Genomic DNA, 23343 nt, shown 5'->3' on the forward strand with positions numbered 1-23343 from the left:
TCAATCCCCGAGACAATTGCAAAGACAAGTCCATCAAGGGTCCTAAAACAGAAATAAAACCTACTAACACATTGCAAGGGTCTAGTGGTTGCTAAATTATGAATATATAAAATGCTTATAAAGACAAATGTCATACCTTGGAGATTTCAGAAAACCCTGGAATAAGCCAGAAAGAAAGTTAGACCCCATTATCTTTCCCAATGGTTCAAGTTAATCTATATCTTCATTCCACTCTATTGGTTCTTGCTTGGCATTTAAAAACATGTCTTCATCAATCAGCATTCGTGGCTGTATTGCGCGTTGTAAATGCAAGTTCTTCTCAAAATGCTCAGGCTGCATTTTCTTCTTTGGCATTTCTTCTCTGGAAGTGCGATTCATTTGTTTTGGTTGGATCTTATTGGACCTTTTGTCATGGTTAACATCTTCCACTGACGCTTTTAATAACTGAGCTTCGGACTTTTCAACAAAGTCAGTTTTAATTTGATTTTTGAACCTCCCAGCATCTCCCTCCTCCATCTCCACTTTTTCCTTAAGAAATATCACTTTTCCAGAACGATAAGCCACTTTATTAGTTGTCTCTTTTCCAGCAATTATTTCAACCTCTTCATTTATATAATCCCTTATCTCTTTTGTTTCCATCTGTTCCTCTTCACTGATTCTATGAACCACATTTGTGCCCTCCTGAACATTGACCAATCCTTTCTTAGTCAGGATAAACGGCTGTTCATTCTGGTCCAAAATCCAGGGCTCGCTTGTTATCAGAGATTGCATGACATGAGTCAAAGATGCTGTTAAATTAACAAGAACATAAAATTAAAATTAATAAGTTGTGTGGCATCTGATGTAGCGTTTTCATTTGAAGTAACATTAGTAAATGCGATGCGAAACCAAAGTCCCTTTAAAGGGATAGTTCCCCAAAAAATTCTCTCATTGTTTACTCACCTCATGCCATCCCAGTTGGGTATGACTTTTTCTTCTGCAGAAAACAAATTAAGATTTTTAGAAGAATATTTCAAATCTGTAGGTCCACACAATACAAGTGAATGGGTGCCAACATTTTGACACTACAAAAATCCACATAAAGGCAGTATAAAAGTAATCCATGTGACTCCAGTGGTTAAATCAATATTTTCTGAAGCATAATGATAGGTGTGGGTGAGAACAATATCAAAAATTAAGTTTATAAAAATTCTTCTCCCTGCCCAGTAGAGGGTGTATGCATAAAGAACGTCAAAGTTAAAGTAAAAATTGACAATTATATTGATCTGTTTCTCACCCACACCTATCAAATCACTTCTGAAGACATTGATTTAACCACTGGAGTCTTATGGATTACCGTTATGCTGACTTGTAGGATTTTTGGAGCTTCAAAATTTTGGCACCCATTCACCCATGCATTATATGGACCAAAAGAGATGAGGAATTCTTCAAAAAATCTTTCTTTGTGTTCTGCAGAAGAAAGAAAGTCATACACATCTGGCATGGCATGAGGGTGAGTAAATGATGAGAGAAATTTCATTTTTTAAATTACCACATTAATTTTGTTATGAGCGGTCCGTCTCATCAACTGCAGCTGTCACTGATTATACTTACGAGTATATTCAACGTCACATGTGGAATCACAACAAGCACAAACAGATGCATCAGTGTAGATTTCTTCCCACCTGTTGGTACAGGACAAGAACAAATATTAAATCAAGCTTCTGTACAGTTACTGACAGATGTGGAATAATTGTGTGAATTACAATAAGGTCAGTTGCTCACCTTCTCTCTGCTTTGTTATAGGTACAGGACTTTGCTGTGGCACTTGTAGTGACATTGTGAACGGACACTGTGCAATGTAGGTAATAGTTCTGTGAAAAATGAGGAAAATATGCAATTAAGAGACACATTTCCATACTGTATGTACTAATACACAAGGGCTATATCTTAGTTATTGTAGGGGTTTTAAGTGCATGATTGCTTTCTCTAGCAGTAGCTAATACTTCAAAACTGTCTTAAATCAGGAAAATGTGAATTTCATCCCCCAAACAAAAATTGCAATATCATATTTTTGTAATAGCTCTTAAAGAACTGAAAACAATAACATTATGTAGGTAGTTTTTAGTGAAAGTTTGATATCTCAAGACAAGTGTATTTTTCTATGTCAGGTTGAGGGAAGTTGTTGATGTTCATTAATAAGTTCTGTTGGCCAAAACAATGGTATGATAGTTTGGTATGTGTCCTTCTACATTTTTGTCACTGAATTAATGGTTTTGTAAAATAATTGGCACATGCTTTACATTGTGTAATGTTGTGAAAGATATTGTGCAATATTGTAAAAGATATTGGTTTTATTTTGCATTGGTTTTCATATAAAAAAATAAATATATATCTATTTTTCTCAAATCAGTGTCAATAAATGAAAAGTTCCAAATATTCAATAGCTATTTTGCAGTCAAGACTTTAAGAATGAAGGAAATACCATGTCAGTAACTTGGGGGAGTAAAAAGGCATCAACTGAAAACCGAAGAATATTTGATTGTCTTAGGAGGAAGCGGGACAGACTTCCTTGTCTTCTGCTGTCCTCCATACACCTGAAATTGTACAGTTTGGTGTTTAGGTTTTTCCTTTTTGTCCCCTTTTAACAAGTGTTTTTATGCTGATTTAAAGCTCCAAAGAGCTTACCCAAAATTGCGAATCACATGGTGTCGTGAAGTGGAGCTCGGGGCATTGGAAGCCGTCACATAACAGGAGTCAATGAAAAGCATTTCATCCTTGGATGTATGAGCGGCACTGGCTTCAAAATACATGGGTTCCCCAAGCACAAATCTCCCATTTTCCCCCAGTTTTTCCCAGTGTTCTAGAGTTTGCAAAATTCAACAAACTATTAGGTACCAGGACTGTTTAACACATAAGAGAGGTCAAACAAAACAGGAAATTATATAAATAGGAGAGATAAAGCATACCATTACACACAAAAAGACTAAACTTGACCCTGCTTTCAAAAGTCTTGTGGAACATGGGCTCCTTCACCACAGGCAGGAAGCCTATTTTGTAGGAATAATGAAATCTAGAAATTGAAAAAGATGGCGATGAGGTGCATCTTATATCAAAGTTCTGAACCAAAGCATTAAGATTTGTGGTTTACCTATTGTATGAGCACTGGATGTTTAATGCAAGTGGCACAGCTCGGATGACTATCCCCTGGGGTTCTGGTGTATAGAGCACAATGTTGGAATACACAATCTGTCCGTTCATCATCTGAGGAGGGTTAAACGATGTGATAATGTTAAAGGTGCAACAAATAATTATTTCGTTTACATTTCAGTGGCCGATGTGACAGTGGTCTTGGAGCAATAATAAGGATGTCAGATAATATGGGGGTTGTTATCGGCAGCATTCGGCTGGTCATTTAATGGTTTTAGCTGGATTGAGCCAGTCTGGTCAATCTAGTGCACAGCTGTTTTTTTTTTTTTAAGGCGGACAAGCTACACAAGTGCCCCAAACCCTTCTAAAAACAGCCGACTGAAGAGCTAAGGGATAATTCACCAAAAAAGGAAAATTCTCTCATCATTTACTCTCCATAATAACATCCCAGATGCATATGACTTAGTTTCTTCTGCAGTAATTAAAATGTTAAAGTGGAAATTTATTGTAACAGCACTTATGTATTGATCTTTTCTCACCCACACTTATCATATCACTTCTGAAGATATAGATTTAACCACTGGAACTGGATAGATTACTTCTATGCTGCCTTTATGTGCTTTTTGGAGTTTCAAAGTTCTGGACACCTTCACTTGCATTAAATTAACCAACAGAGCTGAGATATTCTTCTAAGTCATACACACCTGGGATGGCATGAGGGTGACTAAATTATGAGAGAATTTAAATTTTTGGGTGAACGGGGCCCACTGAGGGGCATTAGTAAACTTGCAAGAGGTCCTCAAGATGACTTTATTTATTTATTTATTTTACAAAATAAGTAAATATGCTATATAAATAAAACCTGATACATTTCTTATCTTAATTCATCAACTCCCTTTAACTTTTAAAACCAACATATAGTTCAAACTTCTACATCAAGAACTGAAACCACAAAATTAATCATGACTTATTATTATTATTATTATATCTTTTTACAAGTGGTGTTTCTTTTAATAAAATGTAATAAACCACTGACTTTTGCACCTTTAAGATTAGGTTTGTCAAACAGAATTGCTTACCTTTAAAGAGCCTCCGCACTCATTGAGGTCGTAATGGAAATATAAATGCTTCTTGTCCGTGCGAGAGACAGAACATGTTCCCAGGTGAAATGAAGACGGCAAACCTCTGAAGCCCAGTAGTCTCTTATTCAAACGCACCGAAACCTTCCTGTAACCACACCACACTTCCACACCACGAGTATTACGCATAGGAGACACTTGGATACGCTGATGATCCACTTCAGGAATTAGAAGATTATTTAAAATGTTGGGCAATTGTCTTCTCTCAGGGACAGGTCTGAAAAGCTCCATGTCAACGAGAGGAACTGGTAAATGTTGGAACATTGGTAAAACGTGGTAAGGCGGCATTATGGTAGGGCTCTTTACAAACTTATTGTCACCTGTCCACGGCCTGACCGCCCCGGGCATGGGGTACATGGCAAGGGCTTTCTGCTCCGTGGATGCAAGTTTGCTATATTTTGGCTGACCACCGGTATTATAAGTGTAGGCTTTTGCAGAATAAAGTAAGCGAAGAAGGTACAAATAACAACAAAGATGCAAACTCATGCGTCCCATGATAACGCGTAAAAGGTATCGTAGAGGAAAACGAAGTCGGCGTAGATAAGAACGTAAGGCGCGCGCTACAGCCACCTGTTGATTGATGACGTGACGTCACTGCGCGCCTGAATATGCGCATTTGCTACTCGGGTTAAAGGGGTATTCCGGGTTCAATATAAGTTGAGATCAACCGACAGCATATGTGGCATGCTGTTGATTAATAATACAAAATATATTATTATTTCGAATCGTTCCTCGTCTATATATATATATATATATATATATATATATATATATATATATATATATATATATATATATATATATATATATATATAAGCAATCATCGCGGTTGCAGAAGGCAACATTGCCATTTGGAAGTGAATGGGACCAGTCAATAAATGTAAACATTATATGTGCTAACATAATTTTAGTGTGATAAAAACGCGTATTAACCTTATCTGTGTAAAGTTACATCCAATATTACATCTTCATTGTCATGAAGACGTAGCGCCAATAAACTTAAAAAAAAATATTAAATCTGGTTAACGCTTTAAATCCCCAATTTTATCACATTAATTGTGTTAAAACGTGTTATGTTTACGTCTATTGGTTAAACGTTTGAAACAGTGTTTATTGGAAAGTTTATAGACTGGCGCCATTCACTTCCATTGCACGTGCCTTAATTTAATCGTGATAAACGATGGACGAGTTTAAAATTATTTTTGTGGTAATCAACATTATAACAAATGCAAATTCTGTCAATGGATCTTAACTTATAATTTACCCGTAACATTACTTTCATTTGTTGTCTGTTCGCTTAAATAGAGTTAATTAAAATGGCGGTGTTTGTAACTTTAGCTAGAAGCATGAAGACTTAAGATATTAAACTATGATACCGCAAAATAGCAGCGTGTTAAACAATTGTCTTGGTAGAAAAATGAATGCAATGTTAACTAGCATTTTGTTTTATCCATTACTGAATTGCTTGGCAGACTTTGCCAGGTACACTTCAATATAAGCAGATTAGTTATCCTTAAAAAAATGACTGTTGTTGTGTAACCCAGGAAAATATTTAAAGGGATAGTTCACCCAAAAAAAAAAAAAAAAAAGAAAATGATTTCATAATTTACTCAACCAAGAAACACATTCAGCCACAAACTGGTTGGGGCTACTCAGGTGGAGATTTATAGTAAAAAAGAACTTAAATAATGATCTGTTTCTCGCCCTCACCTATCATATAATTTCTGAAGACATGGATTGAACCACTGTCATATGGATTATTCTTTGCTGCCTTTATGTGCTTTTTGGAGCCACCATTCACTTGTATTGGGATTACCAACAGAGCTGAAATATTCTTCTAAAACCTTTGTTTTTTGTTCTGCAGAACAAAGAAAGTCATACACATCTGCGATAGCATGAGAGTTAGTAAATGATGAACACATTTTCATTTTTGGGTGAACTATTCCTTTAAGCATTAGTATGGCAAGGAAAAGCCATAAACATGTATAGGCTCAATTTGTGTGAGGTCTCTATAATTCTGGTCATCTACAGAAATTAGTAGTTGATGTCAAATTTATCCACATAAACGTTTCATTAAGTCATCATTCATTAAATGAGCCATAAATTAATGTAAAAAGGACCAGAAAACATCTCGCAATGTCTGTTACATAGCCATTAAAATATGCATCAGTTGTCAATTTGTCAACTAAAATACCTAAATATATTGACCAAACCAGAAGGTCTTTCCAAAAAACCTTAATTCTGTTCAGTTTTATCTAGTGAAGAATGCAAGTAGAAATCTAACCTAGATCAGGAAATCTCTCACAATCTCTGAAATTGTGATGGCAATGTTTGAAAATCATTCCTTCAGATGCTCCTCCACTTCAAAAGTGGTGTTTTTGTGTGAGGGTTTTCAAGAATTATTAAGAGGTGACAGAGAAAAAAAATGTGTTTTGAATACTGTCCATCAAAACCCCTCCATTTATATACACTGGCGGCCAAAAGTTTGGAATAATGTACAGATTTTGCTCTTATGGAAAGAAATTGGTACTTTAATTCACCAAAGTGGCATTCAGCTGATCACAAAGTATAGACAGGACTTTACTGATGTAAAATCAGCACCATCACTATTTGAAAAAAGTAATATTTGATGAAATCTAGACAGGCCCCATTTCCAGCAGCCATCACTCCAACACCTTATCCTTGAATAATCATGCTATTACATGCCATTATATCAAACACAGTTGAAAGTTATTTGATTAATTAAATAAAGATTAAAATTGTCTTCTGTGTTTGTTTTTGAATTATACAATAGGCTGGCATGTCTATAGGTCAATATTGTCAAGCATGGCAAAAATAAATAAATAAAAGGACTTCCTCTAGACACTCGTCAGTCAATTATTGTTTTGAGGAATGAAGGCTGTAAAATGCTTGAAATTGCCAAAAAACTGAAGACTTCATACAAAGGTGCACATACAGTCTTCAAAGACAAAGGACAACTGGATCTAACAAGGACAGAAAGAGATGTGGACGACCAGATGTACAACTAAACAAGAGGATAAGTACATCAGAGTCTCTAGTTTGAGAAAAAGCCGCCTCACATGTTCTCAGCTGACAGCTTCATTGAATTCTACCCGCTCAACACCAGTTTCATGTTCAACAGTAAAGAGAAGACTCAGGGGTGCAGCCCTTATGGGAAGAATTACAAAGAAAAAGCCACTTTTGAAACAGAAAAACAAAAAGAAAGGGTTAGAGTGGGGAAAGAAACAGACGTTGGACAACAGATATTTTCTGGACAAACTGACAGCTAGAATGCCAAGGATCTGTAAAGCTGTCATTGCTGCACATGGAGGATTTCTTGATGAGACACTTTGAAGTAGTTTAAGAAGTTTTTTCAAATTGTAATCGTAATTTATCATGTTATTAATATCCTGACCATACATTGTGATCAGTTGAATGCCACTTTGGTGAATAAAAGTACCAATTTCTTTCCATAAGAGCAAAATCTGTACATTATTCCAAACCTTTGGCCACCAGTGTGTATGTGTATCCTATATTCTTAAATAATGACTGAACAGACACACAAATCTGTATTTGTGTTACAAGCAGCTTGGAAACATCAGCATTTACAAAGTTTATCAATGCTCAGACACTTTGTTGACAGTGAGTGCATTGTGAGTGTGACATTCATAATGTGACCAATGTCTTCTAAACATAACAAGATTAGAGGACCTAGAGGCAACTCTCTCTTTAATAGAGAAACCAAAACTGATGATATCATAATACTTAAGACATTATGTTCTCATGAAGGATGATGTTGAAAAAAATGACAAAGAAAAGAAGCCAGTGAGGCCAATTACAAGTTTTAACTGGTAATTAAGGACATAGGACAGCAGTCATCATCACTGATCTGAGCAGAATAAGGTAGTTTGCCGGTCCTGTCGCCTCAATGGTCACAGGTTCGAATCCCAGTCATTACAATTAACTTTGAAAATGACATTTCACCCTAACATTGTTTTAATGTTAACTGGATGATGCATGGATGCTATGTACACAGATTACAATGGATGAAGATGTCATCAGTTAATTTAATATATGGTATTGGTCAGTCATACTGAAGCTCGCTTCCAAAATGAAGTTTTCACATGATTCTGAATTGTAGTGGATTTCTACACAGTTGCACAAGGCTTGAATTTTGAACTATACATATAATAAAACCTAGATCAAACTCCTATAATCACCTTCTGTTCAATTCTGTCCAGTGGCTGACCAATAAATAGAGGCACTTGTTTAATACCATGTTTCCGTTACATAATATAAATGTCAAGCTTTTACCTGTACCAAGAAAGAAAGCAAACAAAAAAAAAAAAAACAGCATTTTTTACTTGTTAAATAGTAATAAATATATGAGATGCAGTGGTTTATTTTTCTGAAGCAGGAGGGTTAAAACGTTTTCATTTTTATTATTTATTCATTTATCTGTCTGTTTTCTTTAGCAGCAATCCGAACATGGTTGAGAGTGGAGATAGCAGCCGAGAGAGTAGTTCACTTTTTTTGACTTGATGGCTTGATGGGGGTGGGGGAGAATAAAGACAGGTGAGAAAGGAGAGAAAGGAAAATGAGAGGCAGGAAATGAAGTCAGAGTGGGAGGGGCCACAGACAGGAGGGCATGAAAGTGTCCCTTCAAATTGAAGTATTCCACCCTCCTGCTAAACCTCATCCCAGACTCTTCCTTCAAACAGAATTATGGGGTAAGAAAATAAAGAGAGAGAGCTACAGAAAGAGTGACAGCAAGATTTGGCGTAGCATATCCAGACTTAATACAAATGTGTTAACGCTTTCATAGTTTTCTGTCCAAAACATAATAGGGTTAAAGAAGAAAAAGAGACCGAAACAAAGAGCGACAGAGAGGTGAGAGTCTAGTGAGATGGTGAAGAAGGCAGATAATTTTTTTTAAAACGAACAGGGAAGCATTTTGGTTTTCCATCTGACAAAATGTTTTGATGTTTTTCAAGACTTTCCTGTATCACTTCCTCAACGTGAAAGTTGAGTTACGTTCTCCCTCTCCTTGTGAAAGTGGCTCATGGTTCAGCCTCCTCCTCTAGTTGTTAGTAGTTTTTTTCTTTCACTGTGTGGTGACTAAAAACAGTTTCTGTCATTTGCTTTATTTCAATAGTAGGGTTTGTTTCATAGTTTGAGATATAGAAGCCAGTGTGTCAAGAGAGATAGAGATTGGAAACATAAAAAAAGTAACAAAAAATGTGTGTGTGTGTGTGTGTGTGTGTGTGTGTATTTTGTGCATGTGTAGGTGGGTGAAATATACTCAAATAAAAAAAAGCAACCGAAAACAAAATTAAGCAAAAACTAAAATTCAGACCCAGTTTTGTTTTGCTTGTTGTTTTCTATACATAAGTGTAATATGTCCCTTGAAAGATAAAAAAAAATACCTGTATAAATACACTGAATAAATAAACCCACCTCTCAATTTAGAGCTCTTTCTAATTTTCTTACGTAGTAAATTTTAATAAATTAAATGTATATACTTATGGCAAAACTTAAAAAAAAAAAGAAAGCATAAAAGGTACGTGCTCCTGCTGTTGTCGTATTGACAAAACATACATTTTTTTCAATCCCAAACTCAAAAAAAACAATGCAAATCTGCCCTGAAATTGCATTAAAAAAAACTTAAAAACAAACAAAAAAACAAACGATTTAACTGGTAAAAACAAACTTTCTGAAACCTTCTTTTACGACTACTTTACCCACTGCTCTTCTCCTTCAATAAAAGAAAAACAAACAAACAAATATTTTAAAATTGAGTTTAAAATCACCCCCTTCATGCCCTCCCTTGACCTTTTTCCCCATGCAAAAAACCAAAATGAACAAAAAACAAAATCAACGGTTTGATATTTCACAAGCTTTTCCTTGCAATTCTGTTACGTGTGGCCATGTATGTGTGTGTTTTATGTTTACTTCATGTCATATGTGTGGCGTTTTTGTCACTGTTATGTTTTCGTTAAATTTTTGTATGGCTTTTGGAATTTGTTCAAGGTTTATCAAGAGTTGGCTGCACTCTGACAGCTCCCACTGCCACTGCCGCACACTGCCATCATGGCGGATTCCTCAGAATCCGGCCGCCCCCCAGCTCCCCCGACTCCTCTGGGTGGCGGCCCCCCAGTGAGGATTCCCCCTACTCCGACGCTTCCCTGCGTCGGGTTGTTATTGTTGTTGCTGCCAGCATAGCATGGAGGGATGTATCCCAAACCGGAGGCAGCGACCATGCTGTCCTGGGAGGCTGGGGCCTGGGTCAACTGTTGCTGGGAAGCTGATGGGGGTTGCTGGGGGGCCATGACTGTCCTAGTCCGAAAGGCAGAGAGGCCCAGGTGGAGGTTAGAGGAGCCATACTGACTGGAGTCCAAGCTTGACGGGGGCGGCTGCATGATGGAAGACTGACCCAGGTGGTGGTGGTGGGTGAGGCTTAGCTCGATGCTGTCCTGCATCTGCGGGGAGGAGATGGGCATCAGCCCCTGGCCCTGCGAGGCCTGGCCCTGTGGCTGGTTCAGCTGCTGCTGTTGCCGGAGCTGTCTGCCGTTGCTGTGGTGGCTGCCGTAAATGGGGTGGGGGTGGTGCGGCTCCATCATGCCCCCCATGTTGCCCAGAAAGTGGCGTGAGTGCTGCGTGGCCGCTGGCTTGTGCAACAGCAGTTGGGTGTAGGAGGAATCGCTACTGCTGTTGGACAGCTGACCAATACCGCCGTCCCCTCCTGGCCAGATACGCAACTGCTGTTGAGATGGAGCCTGAAGAGAGGAGAAACCAAAGAGGATGTTGACGAGATCAGGTGACTTTCTAACCATACCAACACTCTAATGTTGTTCAAAATCCATATGATGTTTTGCCATGGAACACAAAAAGAGATGTTAGGCAGAATGTTGGAGGCTGACAACTTAAGTCAACATGAGAGTCAGAAAATACTGTGGCCTTGGGGCAAAAATGGCCCCAAAATTCAAATTGTGGGGGCAAACATTTTTTTTTACAGCATTTTTAACATCTGATGTATTTCTTCATATTCTATACATATTATTGCATAAAACATAGGATTACTCAAATATAAAATGTAAGTTAATTGATTAAATTGACATCACTTTTAAAACATGCCTTCATAAAGGCAAAAAAATTAAATAAAGTACCCTAAAAATGATCCAGGTGGCAAATATTGCCCTAAATGGAAAATTTAATTTCTGACAGTAGCCAACATTCACTTTTATTGCATCTTTTTTCTCCGTACAATGAAAATTATTGGTTATTAAGGCATTAACATTCTGCCTAAACATCATCTCGTGTTCCATGAAAGAAAGGCTGTCATACAGGTTTGAAATAACATGAGGGTGAGTAAATGGTGACACTATGGAGTGCTTGAATGATGGTGATTGTTGGAGAACTTACTTGTGGGCTCTGCATCTCGTAGTCTGTGTGAGTAACCCCACTGTTGTAGTACCGGTTGCTGTACCGGTAATTTCGGTTGTCATTGGAAGAACCGCTAGATCCACCTGGGTTGGGAACAACGACAAAGAACTCTCAAAGTGCCTCTTGATATTTTATTTTGCAAAAGTAAATTTACATTACATTTATGCATTTGGTAGAATCTCTTATCCAAAGCGACTTACTGTGTATTCAAGGTATACATTTATACAACCTTTGCATTACATGTGTACACAGTGTTCATGCCCTTGCTTACCAGAGCTGGAGACGGAACTAGCGGTGGAGGTGGAGTGGCTGTGGTCCATGGCAGGGCTGGTGGAGGTGGAGCTGCTGGTGTTGGTGCCCTCGTCCGTTGTCTTCTTGAAGAAGTTGTGCTGCAGAGCATAAAAGGGCGTGATGCGTGTCTTGGGGTCGTAGTCCAGCATGCGCAGGATCAGGTCCTTGAACTTAAGGTAGTCGCAAGGCGCGTGGCCCTGTTCTCCAGCCCGCCTCCCCCCTGGACCTCCTGTCTCCACACCCAGGATCTCATGCAGTCGTCGCGTGGCAGGTGGTTTGTATTCCTGGAGTGACGAATGAACAGACACATAGAAAGAGAAGAGAATGAGACACAAATATATCACATTTGGTGTAATGCAGTAAATAGAACAAATATCATCAAACTCTTGAGGTAAAGGGTGATGATCTACAGGTCTAAGAACATATTAAATTGACAAAGCTGTAATAACCTATTTATGATAAATAAATGTAAAAATCTACATATGATAAGTATATACTGTATATTATTATTACTCAAACAAGTCAACATGAAACAGAATTCACAACCCATTTTATTTCCGTAATGAGATACATTTCCAAGGATATTTAATGAAAATAGTAAAAAGCAGAGCAGGACTTTATTTTATCCATCAGGAATTAGGGTTGGATTGTGAAAAGTAGGCATTCCATATCAGAATGGTGACTGACATGAATGTTTGTATTCAATTGTGAAAATTGTGATGGTCCATTTTCCTCAAACAGTCGCCAGCCCCTTTTGAGGAGGCTATAGGCACATGAAGGTTGAAGGTCAATTTCAACCTTGAGAGCATCTCTAAGTACAACCCCAATTCAGAAAAGTTGGGATCGAAATGCTAATTTAAACAAAAAGGAGTGATTTGTAAATTCTATTCACCCTATGCTTTATTGATTTTTTATTATTATTATACACACATTTCAAAGTTGAATGTTTACCACTGTGTAACTTCACCATTTCTTCTAATAACACTTAAACTTTTGGGCACTGAAGACATAAGTTTCTTAAATTTAGCAAGCAAAATTTTCCCCTAATCATCTATTATGCAGGTCTTCAGCAGCGCAGATGTACAGGGCCCTTTGTTGCCATATTTTGCACTTCACAGTGCGGCACATTCTCAGGTCAGTACTGCAGGCAGGCCAATCTAGCACCCACACTCTCTGCTTACACAGCCATACACTTGTAATTCGGACAATATGTGGTTTGCTGTTGTCCTACTGGAAAACCACTTCTGAATGCACGTGATCTTGATCCCTCAGATGTCACAGTCTCAAAAAAGTAATTCGTCTGAAATGGAAATCAAGCCATGGACTCAGAAATACTTTGGTAAAACTTTGTCAGTCAACACCATTCATCTCTGCATCCACAGAAGCAAGTTAAGTCTAAGTATACAAAGCAGAAGCCATACATCAACACTGTCCAGAAGCACCGCCGACTTCTCTGGGCTCAGTCTCATCTGAGATGGAAAGTAGAACAGTGGAATCATGTTTTGTGGTCTGACGAGTCCACATTTCAAATAGTTTTTGGAAAAAACTACCGTTGTGTTATCTGGGGCATCCATCCCGTTATCAGTATCAGGTCCAAAAGCCAGTGTCTGTCAAGGTATGGGGGTATATCAGTGGTTATGTCATGGGTAACTTGCACATCTGTGAGGGCACCATTAATGCAGAAAGATATGGACACATTTTGGAGCAACAGATATACTGCAATCCAGATGCTGTCTTTTCCAGGTACGTTCCTGCATTTTCTAGCAGGACAAAACCAAACCACAAATTGCCCGGATCACAAATGCATGGCTACTTAAGCAGAGAGTGCGGGTACTAAACTGGCTTGCCAGCAGTCCTGACCGGTCTCCAACTGAGAATGTGTGGCACATTATGAAGCAAAAAATACAGCAACAAATTCCCATTGCAACTGTGCAGCTGAAGACCTGCAAAATTCTGCTTGCTAAACTTAGCAAACTTGTGTCTTCAGTGCCCAGTTAATGCTATCAGAAGAAATTATTACATTATCCTTTTTTTGGAGCATGTTGCAATCATCTGGTTTTATTAAAAAAACCCAACAACAATTAAATTCAAAAGGTAAAACTTTCAATAATATGTTGTTGTAATGCTTTCAATATAGCACATGTTGAATAGAATTAACAAATCACTCCTTTTTGCTTTTATTAGCATTTTCCAAGCCGTTTCAATTTCAGAATTGGTATTGTACCCCAATGCAAAACTATTCAGCATTGTTGTTGCAACCTATTATGTAAACCAGCATTAAAATACTGGATGAACTAGATTTTAGAAAGGCTGCAACACTTACAACAGCAACCCATAGCTTCTTGGCTATTGGTTCAGATTAAGGCTTGCATGTCCTAAGCGATATATTACAAGGACTAACATGCTCTGATAAATCATACACTATCAGGAATGTGCATTTAGAAAGTATAGGGTCCATTTTGATTTCATGTTGACTTTAATAACAAACTGATCATCCAAAGAAATCATTCATGAATGGAGGAGGATGGGGACTGAATGTGAGATGTGGTTGTGTGTTTGTGGGAATAATGATGTTTATATAGGAGCCCTCAGTGTTACGGAGACTCACACAAACATACAAAATGTGTGCCAGGGCATTTGAGGTGAGTTTCTGGATGAGTTGGCAGGAAGTGCCAGACATTAATCCTGTAAAACAAAGTGTATTAGGACCTCATCCAGACATTTACCCTCCACCTGCTATCACATTTGCATCTTAATCTGAGCCCGAATACGGACACACACACTTTCTACATTCTTCAGCAGACGATAATTTTACTTATCAAAAAGTAATTCTATCTACTGGCTGCAGTGATTTAACCTCTGTGAACATGTGTTGCTCTAAGTAGATATTGATATATCACAATTTTCTCACACTATTACATCAATACTTTAGATCCTTGTATCAATTTCTTATTTATTTATGTATGCATTGATATGTCCTACAGATAAATAAATGAAGAAGCAGGTCGCCTAAATGAGCGGAAACTCCGAAACCACAATTCTCAGAGTGGTTAGACCCACTCTGTGGCACCGTACAAGACGAAAGTTTAGTGAAGTGCGTGAGGGATTTACTCTAAAATGTATGAATGTATTTGCATTAAATAACAAAATATCAGACTAAGTGCCATTTATTTTAACAAAATATAATTTTGAATATTGCTAGGTTTAAAATGATAAAACAACAAGAATTATCATTCAATATTAAGACGAAAAGTGTTGACACTTTCTGGTTGTCAACTGACTTCATACATCCACTAACATCACTTTGAAACGAGGCTTTGACAAGTTCTAAAAATTTGTTTTTAGCGTCATTTGTTTGCAGATGCCACTTGTGACTAATGTGTCCAACGCTGTTGTTATATTCTATGTATCACAATCTGTATCGGAACGTGAGGTTGTGGTTGTTGGCGATACCCAGCCCAACTATGCCAAATCTGATGTCTCTGTGCAAGGCTCTTTAGAGATAAAATGAGGGTGATTGTGAGAATGATAATGTTAAAAATTATGCAGATGAGGAGAACAGATGCTGAATGTACAGGATTTGATTGACCTTGCGGCTCCGGAAATCAAGATGGGTCAGTGGAGAGAGGAGGAGGTTTTTCTGTCACAGACTAGCTTGGGTATATTAGCCTCGCTAAAATCTTTCAACTTGTGATTGAGACTCATCCCCAACCGTTTTCTCCACCCTCACACTCTCCCTCCTCTGTTTTAGTCCTACTGTCTCTCTTCCCCTCTCCCTGAGGATAAGGTGAGCGTCGGTGTGGAGCAGGTGACAGTGAAGGAAGGGAGGCTTTATGAAGAGGGTGAAGGTTAAGTAGAAGCAGAGTTTTACTCACGGAGGCCGAAGGATAAAGTACCTTCTTAATGTCCTTGTTCTTCTTGACGGTCCACAGGCCGTCAGACAGCTTATCGAAGTACTTTCGTGCTTTAGGGGCCTGATCCAGCATATGGTTGGGCGGGACCCCCAGCACCTCCACTATTTTATTCATCTGGTCCACCTGAGAGAGAAAGATAAAGCACAGTGTTAGGAAAAGATCGAAAATGTTTTTGTTGCAACAGACAGCATACGTTTGCTTTGCACAATATGGCACCACATTCACAAAATAAGTTTAGTGAATATCAAGACTTATTTTTAATTGCTTTTTTATTTCAGAGCAAGTTGATTAAGTATGAGTACACATAGTATGCCTTCTTACATCCCATTTGCCCTGTTTTTTAATGTTTGATCTACGTGCACATGCTTCAACCAAATGTTTGGCAGTTGCATTTTGTATGATTGCATTTTGTTTATTTCAAATGGAGCTGAATAAAGGGATAGTTCACCACAAAATGAAAATTTTAAAAATCCTTTATTCGCCCTCATGGTGGTCCAAACCCATATGAATTTCTTTCTTCTGTGGCACACAAAATTAGTTGTTAGGCAAAAGGTTAAGCTTGGTCACAATCTCTTTCATTGGATCTTTTTTTCCATTCAATGAAAGTGAATGGTGACTGAGGCTGTCTGTTACGATGCAGGAGGAGGCAGACAAGGGGTTGGATCTAAATGCAGTGTACTTTATTGGACATGGTGAAAACTGAGCAGACAAAACCAGAACAAAGGAAATACCCGCAATGGGGAAAAATAAAACAAAAACACGGAAAACATCCAAAGGTATAATAGGCAGGATAAACATACAACGAGCACGGAAACAGGCGTCCACAAACATCAACGATCGACAAGGGAATGGAGAACAAACAGGGTTTATATACACTTGGAGACATGACGATGACAAACTACAATCAGGTGAGCACAATGACACAGGGCTGGCAGTGATGAGCGCCGGGAATCCTGGGAAGTGTAGTTTTAGACAAAGACAAGTGAAACCCAGGGCAGACAACAAGGGAATCATGACATAACCCCCCCTCAAAGGAGCGGCTTCCAGACGCTCCTCAAAAAAGGGAATACCCAAAAAAAAGAGGGGACAAGGGGCAAACAGACAGACCAATGGAGCACTAGGGGCAAACAGACAGACCAAGGGAGCACAAGGGGCAAACAGACAGACCAAGGGAGCACTAGGGGCAAACAGACAGACCAAGGGAGCACAAGGGGCAAACAGACAGACCAAGGGAGTACGAGGGGCAAACAGACAGACCAAGGAAGCACAAGACAGGCAGTCTAAGGGGGCACAGAGAGCAGACAGGCAGTCCAAGGAGGCAGAGGGGGCAGACAGGCAGTCCAAGTAGGCACAGAGGGCAAGAAGGTGGTCCAAGGGGGCACAGAGGGCAGACAGGCAGTCCAAGGAGGCACGGGGGGGCAGACAGACGGTCCAAGGAGGCACAGGGGGCAGACAGGCAGTCCAAGGTGGCCACAAAAGGACTGGTTCAGGAGACCTGGGAGGCGGCCTCAGAACCACAGCCATGGGGAACTCCGAGGACGGAGCCGAAGTAGGCGGAGCCGTGGAGTGCTCAGGAGACCACATTGTAGAAGGCTCCGGAGGCGGAGCTGAGGGAGGCTCTGGAGGCGGAGCTGAGGGAGGCTCTAGAGGCGGAGCTGAGGGAGGCCCTGGAGGCTCGGCCGAGGAAGGCTCAGGAGGCGGAGCCGAGGAAGGCAACGCCGTAGGAGGTTTTAGAGGCGGAGTCCTGGAAGGCTCAAGAGGCGGAGCCGAGGAAGGTTCAGGAGGCGGAGCTGGGAGAGGCTCGGGAGACTCCGGAGGTGGAGCCGTGGTTGGCAGAGCTGTGGGAGGCTCAGGGGACGGAGCCCTGGGAGGCTCGAGAGACTTGAGAGGCGGAGCCCTGGGAGGCTCGAGAGACTTGAGAGGCGGAGCCCTGGGAGGCTCGAGAGGCGGAGCCCTGGGAGGCTCGAGAGACTTGAGAGGCGGAGCCCTGGGAGGCTCGAGAGACTTGAGAGGCGGAGCCCTGGAAGACTCGAGAGACTTGAGAGGCGGAGCCCTGGGAGACTCGAGAGGCGGAGCCCTAGGAGGCTCGAGAGACGGAGCCCTGGGAGGCTCGAGAGACTTGAGAGGCGGAGCCCTCGGAGGCTCAAGAGACTTGAGAGGTGGAGCCCTGGGAGGCTCGAGAGGCGGAGCCCTAGGAGGCTCGAGAGGCGGAGCCCTGGGAGGCTCGAGAGACTAGAGATGGAGCCCTGGGAGGCTCGAGAGGCGGAGCCCTGGGAGGCTCGAGAGGCGGAGTCCTGGGAGACTCGAGAGGCGGAGCCCTGGAAGGCTCGAGGGGCACTGGCTCTTGGACGGTCATGGCTACTGGCGCTGGCTCTGGGACGGTCGAGACTACAGGTGCTGGATCACTGACGTCGGAGGCTACAGGCGCTGGCTCACTGACGTCGGAGGCTACAGGCGCTGGCTCACTGACTTCGGAGGCTACAGGCACTGGCTCACTGACTTCGGAGGCTACAGGCACTGGCTCACTGACTTCGGAGGCTACAGGCACTGGCTCACTGACTTCGGAGGCTACAGGCACTGGCTCACTGACTTCGGAGGCTACAGGCACTGGCTCACTGACTTCGGAGGCTACAGGCACTGGCTCACTGACTTCGGAGGCTACAGGCACTGGCTCACTGACTTCGGAGGCTACAGGCACTGGCTCGCTGACGTCGGAGGCTGCAGGCGCTGGCTCGCTGACGTCGGAGGCTACAGGCGCTGGCTCGCTGACATCGGAGGCTACAGGCATTGGCTGGTTGGCCGTGGTTGGCGGAAGCTGGAGAGCAGAGGCCTTTCTTCTCCTCCTCCTCCGGGCGGACGAAGTTGGCAGCGCTGGCTCCCTGACGATAGGGGCTGCAGGTGCTGACTCGCTGATCACAGCAGGCGTGGGGGTTGATTCACTCACCGTGGCTGACGCGGAAAGCCCAGAGGCGGGAGCCGGGATCAATAGAGGTGGTTCCCCGGCAGCGAATTCCTCCACGACGAGTCCCACATACTCTTGCCAGGTGTAGTCTCCGGTCTCCGGTAACTCCCACCATCGATATCTGGGTATGCCGAACCGGTACGCCTTCTTCAGGGTATCATCATCCCAGCCGGTGTAACTGGCCACGCTGGCGAAGAAGTGGGTGAACTCCCGAACAGACAAGTCCGCCTCAGTCAGCTCTCTGAGGAACACTGCTAGATCCATTTTGGTTCGATCGTTATGTTACGATGCAGGAGGAGGCAGACAAGGGGTTGGATCTAAATGCAGTGTACTTTATTGGACACGGTGAAAACTGAGCAGACAAAACCAGAACAAAGGAAATACCCGCAATGGGGAAAAATAAAACAAAAACACGGAAAACATCCAAAGGTATAATAGGCAGTATAAACATACAACGAGCACGGAAACAGGCATCCACAAACATCAACGATCGACAAGGGAATGGAGAACAAACAGGGTTTATATACACTTGGAGACATGATGATGACAAACTACAATCAGGTGAGCACAATGACACAGGGCTGGCAGTGATGAGCGCCGGGGATCCTGGGAAGTGTAGTTTTAGACAAAGACAAGTGAAACCCAGGGCAGACAACAAGGGAATCGTGAGACTGTCATTCTGCCTTATATCTTGTTTTGTTTTCCATGGAATAAAGAAAGTCATACAGGTTTGGAAAAAACACGAGGTTAATAATAGGGATATCACGATACAATTTTTTTTTTTAGAAAGAGTACCGACCAATAAATAATTTTTGGTACTCGCCAATATGGAGTCCGAAACCTGTTTTTTTTCCAACTCCATATCAACTGTTTATTTCTATTGTATCATCAAAATGGTGTTGAAATAAATTCATATATTAAAACTTTAATTAAATGAAAATAAAACAATTAATTTTCAACAAAATATAGTATTATTTTGTATTAAAGTGCTTACAGAACCTCACAGCACAATCCAAAATACAACATTGGAGTTAAACTTTGCATAACAGAGCATAATATATGTTCGATATTGCTTAAGTATAATACAATTACTACTGATTTATTATTATAAGTAGAAGTAGTATTACAGTGTATATTACATAACTTTACAGTGGTGATGCATTTCTGTCATACTTCTTTCCATATAAATGTACCTTACATTTTGACAGAGCTTTTATTTATAAATGTTTCTGTGCTGTTTTAACCAAGGAACTCTGAAGTTAGCCGGTCATGATTATTAAAAAGCAAAAGTCTGCTTTTTAATGAAATATGTATGTATGTACTCGGTATGTGCCTCACGCTATGAACGTGAATTTGCACTCTGTTTACTGTCATCTGCTACAAACTGTGATTCTCATGATGGTGTTTTCCCTGTATGAGCCAAGGAGCTGCTTTAAAATGTCTCCACACATTCACAAGAACTTGCATTTGAATTAAACTGGTGGCCAAAAGTTTGGATAATGTACAGATTTTGCAAAATTGGTACTTTAATTCACCAAAGTAGCATTTAAGTTACTACTGAGTTAAATAATCTCACTATGACATAACGTGATTTGAATTTGTGGGCTGAGGGTTTACATAATGACATTCGTATGTCAGATGATATTGGAGCATTTTTAGGTGTACCAATATATGAGCTTGTTATCGGACCCCATACCGATACCAGTATCAGTATCGGGACATCCCTAGTTAATGGAGTGCTTACAGAATTCCATTCAACGTTTTTTTACGGAGTGTGGCGCATCAATATAAGTTTTAAAACAATGGACCAATCAGAAAAACTGGGGGCGGGACAGGCTTCTTGAATGTACTGAGTGATTACAGTAGCAACTTAACCATTTGTCTGCTTCTGCTACAATATCTTAAATCAGGACACAATCTATTATATCAAATATGTGTTCCTATCTTCTGTTGTTGTGCAACTTCTAGTGTTTTATGAACAGAAGAATACTTTTATATACTGACTGTGGGACAAATGGCCATACCTCATTGGAGCCGCTGAAGAGTGGCTCGCCCGTGTGCATCTCAACCAGGATACAGCCCAGTGACCAAATGTCTATAGCCAGGTCATACGGCATGCCGAGCAACACCTCAGGTGAGCGGTAAAACCGACTCTGGATGTACTGGTAAATCTGTGCGGGCAATGGAGGAAGAAGAGGCAGTTGAAAGGCATGGACAAACACAGGATGCACAAGTTTCTACCAAGCTGAGCTTTCACTTTTTCTCCACTAGAGGGCAGCAGAAGCTGCAAGTTAAGAAGGGTGGCATAGCACTGCTACTGGAAATCTATTCTCAATCAGTTATACCCATCTGAGCTGTGGAAAAGACCTCTAGAATGTGCCATGAATGCACGTCCTACCAGGCTGAGACCATGGTGTTTCTTTTCTGTCTTATAGATGCATTTATTCAATTCAGCTTCACCATGGCATCTCTATCAATGACAGAAATAAAAGGCATGGTTCACCCAAAGATACAAATTCTCTCATGATTACTCGCCCGCCTAGCATCATAGATGTGTATGACTTACTTTCTTATGTCTTCAGAACAAAAATTAAGACTTTTAGAAGAAAATTTCAGCTCTGTAGGTCCTCAAAATGCAAGTGAATGGGTGCCAAAATTTGAAAGCTCCAAAATCAACATAAAGGGAGCATAAAAGTAGTCCATATGACTCCAGTGGTTAAATCCATGTCCTCAGACATGATAGGTATAGGTGAGAAACAGCTAAAAATGTTAAGTCATTTTTTTTTTTTTACACAAATTCTCCTCCCTGTCCAGTAGGAGACGATATGTACAAAGAATGTGAATCACCAAAAACCGAAGGAGAAAGTGAAAATGAAGGAAAAATGACTTAAATATTGACCTGTTTCTTACCCACACCTATCATATCACTTCAGAAGATATGGATTTAACCACCAGAGATGTCTGGAATTTTTTATGTTGCTCTTTTGTGGATTTTGGAGCTGCATTTTTGAGGCACCCATTCACTTGCATTATATGGAACTACAGAGCTGAGAAATTCTTCAAAAAATCTTTGTTTGTGTTCAGCAGATGAAAGAAAGTCATACACATCTGGGATGGCAAAAGGGTGAGTAAATGATGAGAGAATTTCCCACCCTATTTGACCAATGAATTTCCATGCCTTGTCCATAACCTTTCCAGGTGTTTTTGATTGTTAGATTTCTAAAAAACCACTTTGATTCAGATCAATCTTCTAATGAATGAATCAGACCAATTTGTGAAAAGTTTAACCTAATTAGTTAAAGAGAACTGACTCGAAAGAATGATTCACATCAACAATTCGGACATCACTATGGCTTGGGAGCAACCTTTTCTCTACACAAGTGCAATATCTAGCTCATGAAATATTTTAGAGCAGATAACATCTAGAAAATATGTATTACCTATAGAAATTTCCATGACTTCTACCAGGCCTGAAGAACACAACATTGAGATATTTCCATGTTTTGCACGACTGTGTGAACCCTGATAATTAGGTAGGCACTTTCATTTGAATTTAAATCAACATCAACATCAACTAATTTTGTGTTATAAGGAGTATAAATCGGCCAAGAATCAAAAATTAAGAAAGATTTCTGAGGTAAACAGATGCATTCATTAGGGGACAATTTTTTTGCCCCACATTTTCAATTTCAGGGGCATTTTTGTTAATTCAGTCACATTTTTGCCCTCAGCCCTGATTAACTTCTGAGACCGGTCTCCACTAATCATTTATGTCTGTCTGCCATGCCAAGAAGAGTGTGAGTTTTCAGAAAACTGCTCTAGTTAACTACTTGGTGTGACCTCATCTCAACCTGCCAATAGGAAACATGAATGCAGTTGGTCTGAGATAAAGTCTCACCCTCTGTCCTAGCTGACAGGAACTGCCAAAGTCCACAATCTTGATGGCACTGCGCTTGGGGTTACACAGGAGGATGTTCTCGGGCTTGAGGTCGCAATGGATGATGCTGAGCTCGGGAGTGGCCAGGAAGAGCAGAGCCGTACACAGCTGCTGAGCGAACTTGCGCGTCAGGTTGAGCGAGACGCCGCGGAAGTTGGTGTTGCGCAGGAGGTCATACAGGTTGTAGGAGAGAAGCTCGAACACCAGGCACAGGTGGTTACGGAACATGAAGTGCCTCTTTAAGTGAACTGAAGAAACAAAAATGAGAGAAGAGTGTTAGGACTTTTCCAAAGTTAGTTCCTGTCATTATTATTCACCCTCATGTTGCTCCAATTGCATATGACTTAGATCAAAAAGGGAGATGTTAGGCAGTATGTCTCCATCATTATATCTTTTTTCCATACAATGAAAGTGAATAGCAAATAGGGCTGTCATTCTGCCCAATATTTCCTCGACTTCCACATAAGAAAGTCATACAGGTTTGGAAAAACATGACAATTTTAATTTTGGATGAACTCGCTTTTAAAT

The 23343-nt window shown here is 40.5% G+C and overlaps 2 protein-coding genes across 6 annotated transcripts in view; both read right to left on the bottom strand.

Annotated features, from left to right (window-relative positions):
• Positions 1-210: 210 nt before the first annotated feature.
• On the bottom strand, positions 211-4625 carry zp3d.1 (zona pellucida glycoprotein 3d tandem duplicate 1). Its single transcript, XM_052146530.1, has 8 exons — positions 4209-4625; positions 3131-3243; positions 2949-3052; positions 2668-2842; positions 2465-2576; positions 1765-1853; positions 1594-1664; positions 211-788 (listed from the first exon to the last, which is right to left on the bottom strand). Exons 1-8 carry the CDS (start codon positions 4623-4625, stop codon positions 211-213), a joined length of 1659 nt encoding a protein of 552 aa, XP_052002490.1.
• A 3272-nt stretch (positions 4626-7897) lies between these two features.
• LOC127658235 (dual specificity tyrosine-phosphorylation-regulated kinase 1B-like) overlaps positions 7898-23343 on the bottom strand; it is a 79320-nt gene continuing 63874 nt past the window's right edge. For 4 of the 5 annotated variants that reach the window (XM_052147424.1, XM_052147423.1, XM_052147425.1 and 1 more), the window contains 6 exons: positions 22777-23063; positions 20903-21049; positions 15878-16039; positions 11983-12286; positions 11691-11794; positions 7898-11044 (listed from right to left, as the gene is read on the bottom strand). In XM_052147424.1, the coding sequence (XP_052003384.1) occupies positions 10304-11044; positions 11691-11794; positions 11983-12286; positions 15878-16039; positions 20903-21049; positions 22777-23063 (1745 nt within the window). In that variant the 3' untranslated portion in view covers positions 7898-10303. The remainder of the gene's footprint in view (positions 11045-11690; positions 11795-11982; positions 12287-15877; positions 16040-20902; positions 21050-22776; positions 23064-23343) is intronic. The other variant, XM_052147421.1, reaches the window with a different exon arrangement.

Source organism: Xyrauchen texanus, chromosome 17, assembly GCF_025860055.1.
Source record: "Xyrauchen texanus isolate HMW12.3.18 chromosome 17, RBS_HiC_50CHRs, whole genome shotgun sequence".
Classification (NCBI taxonomy): domain Eukaryota; kingdom Metazoa; phylum Chordata; class Actinopteri; order Cypriniformes; family Catostomidae; genus Xyrauchen; species Xyrauchen texanus.